Source organism: Alosa sapidissima, chromosome 8 (genome assembly GCF_018492685.1).
Source record: "Alosa sapidissima isolate fAloSap1 chromosome 8, fAloSap1.pri, whole genome shotgun sequence".
NCBI lineage: Eukaryota > Metazoa > Chordata > Actinopteri > Clupeiformes > Clupeidae > Alosa > Alosa sapidissima.
Genome location: NC_055964.1, coordinates 33,073,127 through 33,088,878, shown reverse-complemented (window position 1 = coordinate 33,088,878; position 15,752 = coordinate 33,073,127). Strand labels below are relative to the sequence as shown.

The 15,752-nt window shown below is 43.6% G+C and overlaps 1 protein-coding gene and 1 pseudogene across 3 annotated transcripts in view; one reads left to right on the top strand and one right to left on the bottom strand.

Annotated features, from left to right (window-relative positions):
• Nucleotides 1-1,549: 1,549 nt before the first annotated feature.
• On the top strand, nt 1,550-9,044 carry LOC121716125 (annotated as a pseudogene).
• ralgps1 (Ral GEF with PH domain and SH3 binding motif 1) overlaps nt 8,268-15,752 on the bottom strand; it is a 171,186-nt gene continuing 163,701 nt past the window's right edge. For all 3 annotated transcript variants that reach the window (XM_042102328.1, XM_042102326.1, XM_042102327.1), the window contains 2 exons: nt 11,176-11,480; nt 8,268-8,385 (listed from right to left, as the gene is read on the bottom strand). In XM_042102328.1, coding sequence (XP_041958262.1) covers nt 11,451-11,480 — 30 coding nt within the window. In that variant the 3' untranslated portion in view covers nt 8,268-8,385; nt 11,176-11,450. The remainder of the gene's footprint in view (nt 8,386-11,175; nt 11,481-15,752) is intronic.

Sequence of the window (15,752 nt, the reverse complement as noted above, 5' to 3'; positions counted from 1 at the left end):
CAGGAATCACCGCTGCAATTCTCACTAACCGGAGCACGAAGTTGGGCAATCCGAGAGATGACGAGGAAGCTAGCTGGAATGGAGTTCACCCACCTCGACCGACCGGAGCCTGCGCCGTTCAGTGGGGAGTCGCACTCGGTGCGTAAGCCGTGGGTTACTCGCGCAATACACCGACAGGACAGGCACAGCCTTTGCTAGCAGCCAGGAACCGAGCGAGGACACTGGGTATGACTGAGTAAGTTGTAATTTGTAATGGTGCCGCGACACTCGCCACCTCCGAACTTCAGACAAACAAACTTTGGCGAGGGCTTCTGCGGATAGACTCCCGCGAGCCCGCAGTGTCACACCACCGAGAGCCGGACACCGGCTTGAGAAGCTGGAACGGAAAGTTCACTCGCTTACAGCTGACCGAAGCCAGCCAAGCAAGGATTCCCGAACAACGCGTGAGCCACGGGTTACGTGTCGTGCACAATACGCTACGGAGGGATTTGACCACCTTCAAGCCAAGAAGGAGGATGAAAAAGCTACAACAATCCAGGGGCTGCCCATAGACAGACGCCCAATCCAAGACTGACGCATTTATCCAAAGCCACTTACAGCAATAATATAACATTGAATTGCTTCTTATGGTCCCCTGGCCTGTGCATTTAAATCGTTTCCTAAAAAAGAAACTCCTGTTCTATGGACAGATGCGCTGAAACAATTGTTCTTGCCTAAATCACCACTTTTACAGTGATCCAGGAAGTCATTTTTCCCTTTAAAGGGCATTTTCCAAGGTGTACATCCGGACATGTTAATGACACTTCTGTTCAGATTTATGGAGTTGCCTGCCTCACATCCATAAGTAGCTCCATTTTTTTGATGCATCAGAATGTGTTCATACAACAAAATGTACATAATCAAATGCGTCTCAGACCACCTGGGCAAGTGGTTTGAGTGATTGAATCACAGTGTGTCTTGGTCCTTTGCGGCTGGGGTGGTTTGATTCCCAAACCCGCCACTGCAAGTGTGTGTCGCTTTGGATAAAAGAGTCTGCTGAATATCAGGCAACTTTATCTTTGGTCCTTGTTTACGCTTGTATTAAGCACTGTCCACTTATGATGAGATGGCCAAACACACATTTTAAAAATGTAAACAAAGTATAAGGTCCTTTTTTCTTGTAAGTGACTGGCTCACATGTTTTTTTTAATTAAATACCAGTATAACCAAGTGGAAAAACTGATAAATTGGCAGATTACACAAAATTTGAGGATCTGTATGACAACCGACTCAAAGGACTCAAGCCCAAGTCAAAGGCTGAATCTTTTGTATATCTGAGATTGTTTACTGACTCCACATATTGTAAAAAATAAATAGCTGAAGCATTGCTGGTGGATTGTTATGGTAACAGCCATCTCAGGCATGCGGAAAGACTAGTTTAGATCACGACTCCTATAGTCAAGCACTTCTGAGCAAAATACCAACTAAATTTGCAATAACATGAGATATTGGAGCAGGATGGTTATATCACCTTAAGCCACGTTTTTGGGCCCCTGGTCCAGCATGGGACCCCCACTACAAGGCCTTTGGGCACTGATGTCCATGTTCATGTGGGGTTTATGTTCGCTCAGTGGACCATTTGGACTCTTAGAGACTGAAGAGGAAATGGAAACCTTGAATACAAAAACAATCTGTGAACAGATGAACCTGGAAAGACCAGTTAACATACTTCAAGCCCATGGACACACCCAGCCAGCTCAGGCATTCTAAAAAGGCTGTTTGGATTTATCTTATAACAGCATACAGAATGATCACAGTGTGTTCCAGCCACTTTAATGCTAATCTAATCCCACCCCTTTAGATAAAGTTGCTGTCACTCCTCCTTATCCATGTGGCAGCCACTCCTTCTGATGATAATACAGGAAACCAAAAGTGACCTTTCACACTGCTGTCTCCTCTCCTGCTGTGTGTGATCGGGACGAAACATGGCGCACGCTTCAGCCAAAAGACAGGAGTCCTTCACTTGTCCAGTTTGTCTGGATCTACTGAAGGATCCAGTCTCCATTCCATGTGGACACACGTATTGTTTGGGCTGCATTAAAGGCTGCTGGGATCAGGAGGATGGTAAAGGCATCTACAGCTGCCCCCAGTGCAGACAGACATATAGGCCAAGACCTGCTGTCAGTAAAAACACTCTGATTGCTGAGATGGTGGAGGACTTCAGGAAGACTGGACTCCAGACTGCTGCTCCTGCTCAGTGTTCTGCTGGACCTGGAGATGTGGAGTGTGACGTCTGCACTGGGAGAAAACTCAAAGCTGTGAAGTCCTGTCTGGACTGTCTGTTGTCTTACTGTGAAAGTCACCTCAAAGTTCACAATGATGTGAATCCAGGTAGAAAACATTCAGTGGTTGATGCCACAGGCCAGCTGCAGGAGAGGATCTGCTCACGTCATAAGAAGGTGCTTGAAATATTTTGTCGTACCGATCAGAGTTGTATCTGCTATCTGTGCACGATGGACGAACATAAAGGCCATGACACAATCACAGCTGATGCAGAATGGGAAAACAAACAGGTGAGTCTTATTTTATTTGAAAGGGGTGATACTCATATAATGTGTTTGAATAACTGCAAGAACATTCTTCTTCTTAAAGTCTACTGATTTTCTACAGAGTCTCTTTCTCAGTAGAGAAGACATGAACCAGGAAATCATGTTTTTAGTATTGCCCATTTTTGCTTTTGTTCATGCAAAGCACACTGAATAATTCCGGTGTATTAAATATGCAATATAAATGAACTTGCCTCAAATATGTCTGCCTTTTTATCAACAGAAGCAGTTGGGGCAGACCCAGAGGAGATTCCAGCAGAGAATCCAGGAGAGAGAGAAGGAGCTGCAGGAGCTGAGGAAGGCTGTGGAGACTCTCAAGGTGAGAACTGACCAAAGGAAAGATAACACTGACACCATGAAACACTTTCAGCTTCACCTCCCTCTGTGTGTCTCCTGCCCTCCTCTTTGTGTGTCTCCTAACAGAGCTCTGCACAGACAGCAGTGGAGGACAGTGAGAGGATCTTTACTAAAATGATCCGCTCCATTGAGAGAAGGCGCTCTGAGGTGACAGAGCTGATCAGAGCTCAGGAGAAGGCTGAGGTGAGTCGGGCTGAAGGACTCCTGAAGCAACTGGAGCAGGAGATTGCTGAGCTGAAGAGGAGAGATGCTGAGCTGGAGCAGCTTTCACACACAGAGGACCACATCTATTTCCTGAAGGTAACATTGACCTGTCCTCTTGAAACTGAAACTAAATGTAAAAAATATGTTTATTTAGTAAATACCTTCCTGTGCAAAATATGTCATGCTCATATTAACAGTGTGTAATAAAATCTGTATGTGTGCGGTATGATGTGTGATAAATATGAAAAATACATTGTATTGCTTTACATCCAATAAGACTGGTAGCTTTATTTGTAATCTAGACTGCTTCTGAAGATCAGTCCATGGATCCCTTTAACGTGTTGTGTTACTGCTTATTCCATAAATCCCTAAAACCCACAGGTGTACAGTACCTCAAACAGTTTCTGTGAATTTAATTTAGAATCTGGACCCTTCCTGGTTTTCAACTAAATGAGCCAGTAACCAAATTAGGTAATTAGAACTGCTGCATCATCATTCTGGTTTAGCTGCTCTTTGACGGGACTGTCTAGTCTGCTGGTGGCCCCTCCCTGGGCTCAAGGCCAATTAAGGAAAAGGCCTTTTTACCCAGCAGCTGTGTTAGTGTCATGTTATGCTGTAGGGGCACTGTAGAGGTGGTCAGTACAGTACGCCCTCCCTGATGCCAACCCTTACTAAAAACAACAGCTTGTGTCATGGCCTCTCTACCCAGGCCATGTCTTCTTCATGGTGTTTTGATAAAGATACTACAGCACACACACTTACTGTAAACACACTAATGCATAATTACACACACACTAAACCAACTGAACCCACTATGTCTGCAGTCTTCTCACCTTGTGTGTGTTTCTGTCTGCAGAATGTTGTGTCAGCCACTGGTGCTCCTTGGTGTACAGTTTCAACCAGCATGACCTTCAGCCAAAGTTTCTCTTTTGAGGCTGTGAAGGAATCTGTCTCTGCAGTGAAGAAGCAGCTGGAGGAGAAACTAAGTGGCATCTTCAAGCAGGAAGTAGCCAAGATATCTGCAGCAGGTTGGGCAATCTAGAATTGACACAACAATGAACTACTTTTACAAAACACTGTTATGTCTGAATTGTTATGGATAGATTTTGACTGTATTATCTGTGTCTCTCAACAGTGGCGCATATCCAGATCATCCAGTCTTTACAATGTGAGTTACATGCCATGTACATGCCCTTCTACAGCTGAAACAAAACATCCTTTCAGAGATAACAGGCCTGTTACAGATACTAAAAGGAAACATTTTCCCAAAAAGTGGAGTACAGATGAAGATAATATATGCAAAGCAAGATGTGTGTTGGTTTGTTCTGTAGATCCTGGGTGAATGAGTGTCTCTGTGTTGGTTCCCAGATACTGATCCTGAACTCCCAGTCAGAAGAACAAACAGTAAGGAGAATCTGCCACCATACAGTAAGTTGTTACATTTGGGGTCTAATAAAGGAATGATAGTTTCACTGAATCTTTTCATCTTTCAAATATTTTCTCATCTGCCAAAACATAGAGGCATGGGAGTGGTGCTTGACTAAGAAATGAAGGCCCTTTATAGATTAAGGGTAAACATGCGGTAAGAGGCATGAGAGTAAGGGCTGTGTTTTGCACACCAGCGCATGGCGTAAAACTCGTTTTCCACCCACGCAAAGCTTAATTCGGTATTTTTCACGTTTATTTTTTAAACATTGCGCCCAGGGGTGTGGCAATTAACAACCTAGGGAGGGGCCTGGCGCATTGCGCTTTTGTACACCTGGTCAGAAGTCTATGGCGAGTTGTTTATATGTTATTTTAAGAGTGCATGTCAACAGTCATATTGGCAGGTGCACCATCCTTCTATCCATGAACACACACCAACGCACGTCCATGCAAAGCATTACAAATTGCACGATTACAATGGGAAACATAATTAGAATAAAGATATTACGAAATACTGTACATCTCATGATGATGAGTAGTTATTCACCATCATTTGCAAATTGGTAATGAAGGTTAAAAGTGATTAGGGGAGAGGCGAGAGACACGTATGGAGCACAGCTGAAGACGCACTGTCACGAGATATAAGCAACTCCTCTGCAGGATAAATGTTGTTTTATTCAGTCATTTGAGCAATATTAGGGTAAGTGTTGCTTTTTCCAGCCTATGTTTTCGATGGTAACCCATTGTCAGTCAATAGTGAAAGTAACTGCATATAACTGTCTTCGTTGACTGACACCTTGGTGAAGTTAGTTTCACTTTGCCAATGAGTTCAAATAATAGACTAGTGCAAATGCGTGAAGACTATGCTAGGTTTTAGTAAAGCATGGTTTAAGAATGACTATTCCATGCGGTCTCGCAAGCAGCCTCCTTCAAATGCGCCGTTGAATGGCAAAATACCGATGCATTTATTTAATATATCGCGCTTTGCGCCGTTAAAGGGAATGACAGATGTCATTCTCATTGGTTTAAATGATGTTACGCCCCAAACACATTACACATACGCCCCATTTTGCCTGAAGAAGACCCAGCAGGGTTGAAACGTTGCATTAAATAATTGGGAGTCAAAAGCAGTGTTGCGGACATTATATTTTTTCAATTACGCCCCAAACACACCCATATGACTGATTAAAAAACCTAGGAACACCTTGTTGCGCCATGCGCTTCACGTTTGATAACGAAACCCCTCCCAATGTGGATTGGACATCCTACTAAATTTGAATAGACTTTTGACGAGTGACGATGCACTTTAGAATGTTATGATAGGGCCCTAGATCTTTGAATTTATATATAACAACAGATAAAGGCAGAAGCTGATGGAGATCAGAGGTAGAGTTAGAATTCAGCTTTAACAAACAGTCACCTTAAAGTTGACTCCAAACCAGTAGATTACAACCATTACTTCTGATTACTGGAGATGTCTTGTGCTAATGAACTGATTGAGATGGGTTAGAACTGAAGGTCCTCTAAACATGCCCTTGATAGATGCCTAATGAAGATGAGGGACTCTTCAGTGAGTGCATCTCCATATACAGCAGGCTACTTGTCAGTGGGGGGTTGGAGGCCTTTGACTTACTTATTATATAGATAATCATAGAAAATGAGAAAAGGTCACATAAAATAAGGAAGTGTATGCAAAGTGCATCCTTTTCTGTTATAGGTTGTTATAAGTTGTTACAGGTACAGTATATGAGTTGTTCAGTCCAGCACTCTGGGAAACTATATTAATTGGTTGAAACCTGCTACTATACCTGTGCATAGTGATATTCATGCCGTCATGTTGGTCATGGCTAACGGTGTGACGATTCATTAATTAGGCGAAGTGACTGTTATGCGCACGTTATGAGCACAACACAATGATGGGAGAGACATGGAGTAAGTTCCACAAGGTTTACAATTTATTAAGTCCAAAAGGTCTCAAAACAAGCAGCGTCGGCCGAACGGCCTTCAAACAAAGGCACCTGATGCGACCGGATCAGCAAGCCGTACCAAGCGCCTGGTGCTCTGCTGCTCTCTCTGCCTGCAGAGGGGAGGATCTCCAGCGGATCTGAAGCCATGACCTGTGCAGCGGTGCACCTAATTGGGCTGATTGGCTCCAATCACACCTGTATGGGACATAAGGCAGAACAGAGAAGCCATGGCCTGGGGGAAAGCACAAAGCCATGGCCTGGGGGAAAGGACAAAGCCACGGCCTGGGGGAAAGGACAAAGCCAGCGGGCCGTGACTTACAAATGATTACTTTGTATTTGTGCCCAGCTGGTTTTGGTCATTCAATGTGTAATATATACCAACTTAATTGACCCATTTGCTCAGCAGTTTGTTGGGTTAAGCAATTGATTCAAATGGTTCCATTACATTAAAATGAATCATCATTTAGCTGACGCTCTTATCCAGAGAGACTCCCAGTGAACTAACTACAGGAACTACTGAAGCAACTTGGGGTTAGGTGCCCTGCTCAGAGGCACAATGGTGGCAGCCCCTGGGATCAAACTCACAACATTTAGCTGTTCCATTTGGAAGCTCCCGAACCACTAGACCAGCAGCCCCCACATCTGAAGGTCTTCTGAACCTGCTCTTCCCATCCTGATGAAGATCAGTGCTGCTTGAATGAGTGCATCTCCATCTTCACTTTGGTTCAAGTTTGGTTAGTTAAATAATGCATTTCTTCTTACTCAGTGTCTGATGTCCAGGCTGTTTTTACTGAGCCAGTAACCAGAGAAGAGTTCTTAAAGTGTAAGTTGATCTGGTCTACAAACATGTACACACACAGTCATTCATTCAAGTATTTGTGGAATCACACACACACACACACACAGGCAGTGAAACACACTCACCTGTACACTTGCACACAACCATTCATACAAAAATTTACAGAATCACACACACACACGCACGGACACACTAAAACATAAATACACTTCTTTTAATACTTTTGAATACAAGCAGTGAAATTCACTCTTACTTCATACTTACATACAGCCATTCACACAACAATGTACATAATTACACACACACGCACGCACACACACACAAACACACACACACACACACACACACACACACACACACACACACACACACACACACACACACACACACACACACACCTAATTAAAATACAAATCTAACTTTGTCCTCTCTTCTCCCTCATCAGACTCCTGTCACTTCACACTGGATCCCAACACAGCATACAGAAACCTCCATCTGTCTGAGGGGAACAGAAGAGTGGAGTGGAGAAAAGAGCTCCAGTCATATCCTGATCATCCAGAGAGATTTGATAGGTGGTATCAGGTGCTGTGTAGAGAGGGTGTGTCTGGACGCTGCTACTGGGAGGTGGAGTGGAGAGGGCAGTGGGTTGATATAGCAGTCTCATATAAAAGCATCAGCAGGAAAGGAGGGGGTGCTGAGTGTTTGTTTGGATATAATGATCAGTCCTGGAGGTTGGATCTCACCAGCTCCACCTCCTCTTTCAAGCACAATACTAAAGAGACTAAACTCCCTCTAGTGGCCAGCTCCAGAATAGGAGTGTATGTGGATCACAGGGCAGGAACTCTGGCCTTCTACAGCATCTCTGACACAATGACCCTCCTGCACAGAGTCCAGACCACATTCACTCATATACTTTATCCTGGATTTTATATAGGCACTGGATCTTCAGTGAAGCTGTTGTGACCCACACTGTATACAGCAGGACAGAAATGTAAAGACCCCAGATACAGATAGATGCTGTTATCACACACACACACACACACACACACTGTATACAGCAGGACAGAAATGTAAAGACCCCAGATACAGATAGATGCTGTTATCACATCCACACACACCCCCATAAACACATCCCATCTCATCAGCACACATATAAGCCACCACTCACATGTAAATATCTGGCAGCTTCCTCTCAGCCGCCTGAGATTCTGTGCTCTTGGAGAAAATGAAAGACCAAAACCACTCCCTCATCTCTGGACCCCAGCAGATATTACAGCGTCTGCACCTCTGCTGGAACACACATCTGCACACCACACACACACTACTGGGTGGGAAAGGTGTTGATGAGCCCAGTGTTTCACCCCCTCTGATCCTCTCCCACAATCCATCTCCTCTCCCCCCTGCTCCCCCTAACCCTCCTTCCCCTCCCCCAGGTGTTCAGGCCTTTAGACCCTCTGTGATTGGACATGTGTCTGATGGAAGGTCGAAAGTGATGTTCATTAAGTTTAGTTACACACTAAATATTTATGTGGTTGTACTTAAGAGATTAAAAAATATATATCTGATGTATGATCATTTATACTTGTTGCAACATGACTGACTCAAACTCTGTTCAAATTAAATGTATCATATGTTAAGGTGAAAGTCACATTTACAGTGTTTTGTTTTTAAATAAAACATGATCACTACTGTTGACAGGCAATATTTCATCTTTGTGAGTCATGTAATCAATTAAATAATCCATGTTTCTTTATCAATCCTTCTATAGTTGTTTGTTATGAATACATCACAAAGGGTCTAGGGGCCAGACATCAGTACATGATGTGGGAGAGTGTGTGTGTGTCTGTCAGTCTGAAACTAGGATCAAAGGCTCCTCATTCAGGCACAGTAATGAAGAGACACAACTCCCTCTAGTGGCCAGATCCAGAATAGGAGTGTACAGTATGTGGATCACAGGGCAGGAACTCTGGCCTTATACAGCATCTCTCAATGACCCTCCTGCACAGAGTCCAGACCACATTCACTCACACACTCTACCCTGGGTAATGGATAGCTCCTAGATTATCAGTGAAGTTATTGTGATCTGGGTTCCACCTTTGGAACAGATCATCAGCTAAATGTGTGACACCTACAGCAGTGATATGAATATTTCTGCAAGCACCCGTAAACACCAGATCAAATAAAACATCAAGCAAGTGGAGCTATACCCCAGGTCTCTCCCTCTCTGTCCTCTCACACACACACACACACACACACACTGTACCTCTGTTCTCTCATATTAATGGTTGTGTAAATGAGGTGTGAGTTCAGTACTTGATCACCACACAGTGTGTTGGTCTCCAGCCATTATTATCCTCTGTCCCCCTGACCTTTGACCTTTGTTGAGTTTGTTAGCTAGCTAGCTAAGGGGTGTTGTTAGGCACGACGTGCTAGTGGAACCCCCCCTTAGCTGTTCTGAAATCAGTGTAACCTACGCCATGGCAACTCTTGCTTGACTGCTTGGCTCCCTCATTGCAGCTACACTCTAAAGGTGTTCCCTAGCAACATGGCACAATCAACAGACTAGTTCAGTGGCTTATCCAGCTGTTTATTACAGTAACACAGTTTGAGAGGAGGAGTCTATTAGGTTGATTGACAGCTGTGTCACACATTCTACTGCTGTTTTGTTTTCATTTAAACTGACCTCTCTATTACTATTAGAGACTAATATTGTGTGTGTGTGTGTGTGTGTGTGTGTGTGTGATTAAATACACCCTTTCCACACTCTAATTGGTTAAGGATCAAGGATCAACACATAACAAAAAGCTGAAATGTGAGGTCACCCATTTATGGTAGATATTACAGCATTCATGACACATGTGGTATTAAAAATAATAATAATAACAAACAAATAAACAAACAGATCAAAATCACACAGGCAGACTGTTCAGCAGTCCATCTCTGGTCCATTTTCAAATGACATTTTTGAGAGTACACACACACCATACGGTTTCATACAGGAGTTATGTACAGTGCTCCAGTGACCAAACTGTCCCAATCTGTGTGTGTGTGTGTGTGTTAGTGTGTGTGTGTGTTGGGGGTGGGGTACAGGAGGATACCTGTGGAAATACTTGGTGTAGGTGGAGTGCAGGTACACGTCTCACTCAAGTGAGGTCATACTGTCTTACAGTACTGAAAAACAAAAGCTAATGATTTATTTACAAATACAAAACTCAGTCTTTCACTTCTGTATGGCTCGTTACGCTTTCACACTTCACAATGTTACTGTGTGTATGTGTGTGTGTGTGTGTGTGTGTATTGTCACACTGTGAAGAATGTATTTGATATGATAGGAACACTACACTACAACTTCATCAACAGTTAGACCACCACAAATACTATCAAATCCAGGACACAAATACTAATCATTGGAAAACAGTCAGTCTCAGTCACACACTTAAACCAAAAGATGCTGTCATTTACACACATGTAGCTTCAGTCTTCTTGTCACATGAGGCCACACCACAATGTGTGTGTGTGTGTGTGTGTTTGTGTGTGTGTGTGTGTGTGTGAGTGCAGTCACTAACATTCAATATTTAAGATGAATATCTGAATAACATGAACACATCATCAGTTGGCACTTGTTTTACAAGAAATATTAAATTAGACAACATTTGGAATGATATGTACAGTTTATTTACAATCATGCTTGACGTGGGCAGTATGCGTGTGTTTGTGTGTGTGTGTGTGTGTGTGTGTGTGTGTGTGTGTGTGTGTGTGTGTGTGATGTACACAGGAGTCTCCGGTGCTGTATACTAATTTGCACGTCAACTGGACGTGGCGCACACAACACACACACAACACACACACACACACACACACACACACACACCAGCTTGCCCAGCGAGAGAGACACACTCCTCCATGTCCAGGAGCTGGGAAAGGCCTGCTGGGATGCCTCAGACTCGGGTCCAGAGTCTCAGTGTTCTCTTGGCTTTGTAAAGCAAAGGCAGGACCTCTCGCAAGAACGCAAGGCCTGATGGGCCACCAACTGCAGAGTGGATCCTCCACATCACTGCTGTTACTGCTGATGGAGGCTGACGCGTCATGCTCAATAGCACCCTCTTCTGGCAGCTACTCAAATGACATGAGGTTGGCAGGGGCCTGAGGGCAAGAAGCACATCAAGTAGCTGGTAGCTCAGTACATTTCTACAATATGCACTTTTACACTTCACATTAAATCACATTATACAACAATTAGGTTCTATGGAACTATTTATTTGTTTCTGATTGGCCGAGAGACGTTCCATGAGTTGGAATATCCCTGGACATTTCAACTCAGACTTTGCACAGCTAATAATAAATCACTCCGCGATACAATGCGAAGATTTGACACAATGTTCTCATCCCAGCTCTCCACTATTTTAAGCAATGGGTTACTCCTTAGCAAACATAACGAAACAGTGCTTCACCACATCTGTGGATTAAGCTACACAGTCAACTCAATGTAAGTAAGATAAACGAAAATGCTAATTGTTTTCAGCATTGCCAGCATTGTGTATAATATGATTGTCACTTGGAGGAGACTTGTTGGGCCTTCCCAACGTTCGGCGGTCTGCTAATTCTGAATAACAGACCGTTGCTAAGTATAACAGACCGCTGTCAAGGAAAATGGGCTTTGTGCTTCTATTTCACGTCTTTCATATTACTGCGCAAGTAGTCCGGCCACTTATCACTTTAGAATACTCCGTTGCTAAGCTACGCGAGTTGACCTGCAGATACTTTGTAACAGACAAACTTCCAATACATCCGGCGCAATGGATGAGTTTAATATTAGTTTTAATATTCTTGGAGATTACCCAGATTTCGATTCTTGGATGAAGGCTGAGTTGTCTTCACCAGTTAAGAAACGGAAAAAAAAAGAAAACAACACAGAGGAAGGCAAAGAATCGAAACAACACAAACATCTGGACGACAGAGACAGAGACAGAACTGAAGAGAACCGACGTGAAATCAATACCAAACGGACCACGGTATGGGCCATGTCAGTTTTCAAAGACTGGTTAGTGGGAAAAAAAAAATGTCGGTAGACTTTGCTGATTATAATGCAGAGTCTCAATCAGGTGCTACTTTCTTTTTATCCATCGGTGCAAAATGCCAACGGAAAGACCTACTCAATTGCGAGTTACATGGCAATTAGGGCAGGGATATCTCGACATTTCACAACCCTTGATATAATGAACTGTGCCACGTTCAAATCAAGCAACGATGTTTTCAAATCTGTAGTTAAAGATCTACGGAAAAAGGGCAAAGACGTCAGCCAGCATCACCCCCCCCCCCCCCAATCTCGACGAAAGACCTCCAACTGCTGCTCAGCAACCCAGATGTGCTCTCTCCTAATACAGCTCGTGGACTCGTCAGGAAGGTTTGATGTACAGCTACATCTGGCAAGACGAGGCAGAGAGGGCAATCGGGACCTCACTCAAGACTCTTCCCTTCTAAAGAAAGACGAGAATGGTAACGAATATATCACTCTCGCAAATAACGCTGAGACAAAAATTCACAAAGATGCCAAAGACCTGTGCAGAGCAAATTACCGGGGATGCGTCTTGGCGGAGCCTGACAACCCAACAACCCAACAACCCAACCTGCCCAACAACCCAACCTGCCCAACGACCCAACAACCCAACAACCCAACCTGCCCAACAACCCAACAACCCAACCTGCCCAACAACCCAACAACCCAACCTGCCCAACAACCCAAACTGCCCAACAACCCAACCTGCCCAACAACCCAAACTGCCCAACAACCCAACAACCCAAACTGCCCCGTGGCCAGCTTTAAAAAGTATCGCTCCCTTTGCCCCCCTGACGCCACATCACAGCTGTCCAACTCCTGTCTCAGGCTGGTCTGGAGAGTCGCAAAATAATATCTGTGACTGGGCACAGATGTGAGGGGAGTCTGAGGAGCTACTGGACTCCATCACTGACAGAGAGAGAAAAGTGGAGCAAAGTCCTCTCCTCTCATCCCGGCAATGGCAGCAAATCCGGTGAGCCATAACTACATAGCCTAACATAGCCTAACTGAGTTGACATTTTAAACATCAGGCTAACAGCGGTTGTTTTCTCAGATGTGTCAATGACAGCGCCCCGCCAAGAAGCAGATGAAGAAAGAAACATCAACATCCCCAAAGAAATCCCATTCTCATTGTCCCATTTTACTATAAATGGCAATGTTCAGTTCAACTTCAATAATAAATAGGGTGTAACGGCCTATTTAGCACCCCCCCCCCCCCCCCTTCTTTTTGCATGGAAGCGACAATCACCTTTCAATCATTAAAAATATTGTTAAATCAATATTTTGTTGCCGGTGTTGATTGCTTTAGTGGGTAGCCGTGTAATAAGCGGGATAATGTATAGAACGCCGGTCATTGTCGGGAAATAGGTTTCCTTCAGGGCGGAACAAGACCCCTCCGCTGCGCGTCGGGGTCCGGTCCGCCCTGTCGGGACCTATTTCCCGACAATGACCGGCGTTCTATACATTATCCATTACTTAGCATAGTTAGCTTACCGCTGCTAATGTGCTAGCATCGTCACATCAGGCTGTGCACAGTAGTGTAGGCTAACATTTATTCACCATAAATTAATAAAGTTGAGTGGTTCTGCAATGTAGGCTATGTTTCCGTTTTTTTTGCAGTACCATGTCCCTTACATGACATGGCCCAGGGTCCGTGTACCTTCTGTTCATTTGATTTTCAAGGTTGAAACAGTGATCAAAAAACGGATTTGAAGACCTTTACCTAAAACAGTACTTCCCATTGAAAAATAAAACACAAATATTGAAGCATTTTGTGGAAAAAATAATCAAATATACAATGAGGGTTTGAATTTCAATATTGTTATTTCAATTAGTCATTATTCAAGTTAAAAATGAAAACCCAGGCATGCGAGGCTACCACGCACTCCACATTCACTAGGCTACTGCATGCTGACAGCAATTTTTTTGCCACTGCCCGAATGGATAATTGCTAGCCTATATATTCATCAAAGGGAGCAAGATGGTGATGTTAAATGAAAGTGATCTGCACATAGAAAAAAAATCGCCAGAACATTCTAAGCATTTTCTCATTTTGATCGATATGTACAGTAGGCCTAATTTATGTCCCAGGTGTGCTAGGGGGATTAAGGTTGCGTCCACCCTTCGAAGAAAGAGGGGAAATGTCACTGAAAAGACAATCGACATCATGCATTTATTAGGCTATGTTTTGTAGGTACAGGCTTAGCTTAACAGTTTAAACTGCACAAAAAGAATTGTGACGTCTGTGCGTTTGACTCGTTGTATCGGACTCCCATAATGCCATATATGTGCATGTTGGAATGTGTTATATCGGTTTTAGTAGGCCTAGTTGTATTTGCATTTACCTTGTGGTGTGTGTTAGCATGTGTAGTTGTACCTCATGTACCTTGGTTGTACCTCATGTGTTTATTCCTGTGTGTTGTGTGTGACTACCCGTTCGTGTATTGTGCATGTGTTAGTGACTAGCCTTGTGTGTTCTATAATGATGTTTTGACCTGTCTGTGTTCCCCGCTCCTGACCCAATAAATGTACTGATTTGAACCTTGTTGCCTCAGTTGTTACAATATGAATATAAATATAAATTAGTTGTATGTCACTTTGAACAGAAGCATCTGCGAAATACTATTATCATAACCATAACCAAATACGTCCTTGGTCAGCTGGCTACTATGCTTCCTTTGGCCTATCCCCCCCCCCCCCCCCCCCCCCAATTCAAGGACAGCTCATTCTCGATTCTTTCTCCAATACTATTGTCCTTTACCAACATAATACAGGCAACGATAGGCTAGTCGTGCATACAGAACAACAGAGGAGCCCAAATGCATATCTCCGTGCCTCATGCTACTAGGCCCGTGAATTGTTGTCAGATTTTTTCCCGCTCTGCGTTCTACGGCTTCCACTCCCCATGCTCCTAGTTGATACAACGTAGCTGACATTTCTGCGTAAGTTAGCTTGTTTACAAACATGTGTCTAATTAAAATGGCATAGGTTTAAATGTAGGACAGCCTACTTTTTAGGGATAGGCCAAATGAAAAATTGAGAAAAGTGCCGATTTCACATTATTGTTGTGCGGACTTTGGATTTCGGTCGTGGGGATACAAAGTTTAATATCTAAAACAAAAACACGAGGGAATTTCCTATTTTGTTTTTAAAAAATACAGATATAAGGTCGTTTTTTCGATTTTCAATTTTCGTTTCGAATTTAAAAATCAAATAAACAGAAGGTACACGGACCGCCCAGTGTCCTTGTAACATGCATGCAGCAAACCTAGATATGAATGTGATTTCAGCCCGACTTTCAACATTTCTTTCAAGAAGACATGTAAACCACAAAGACCCATAACGAGGGATCTGGAATG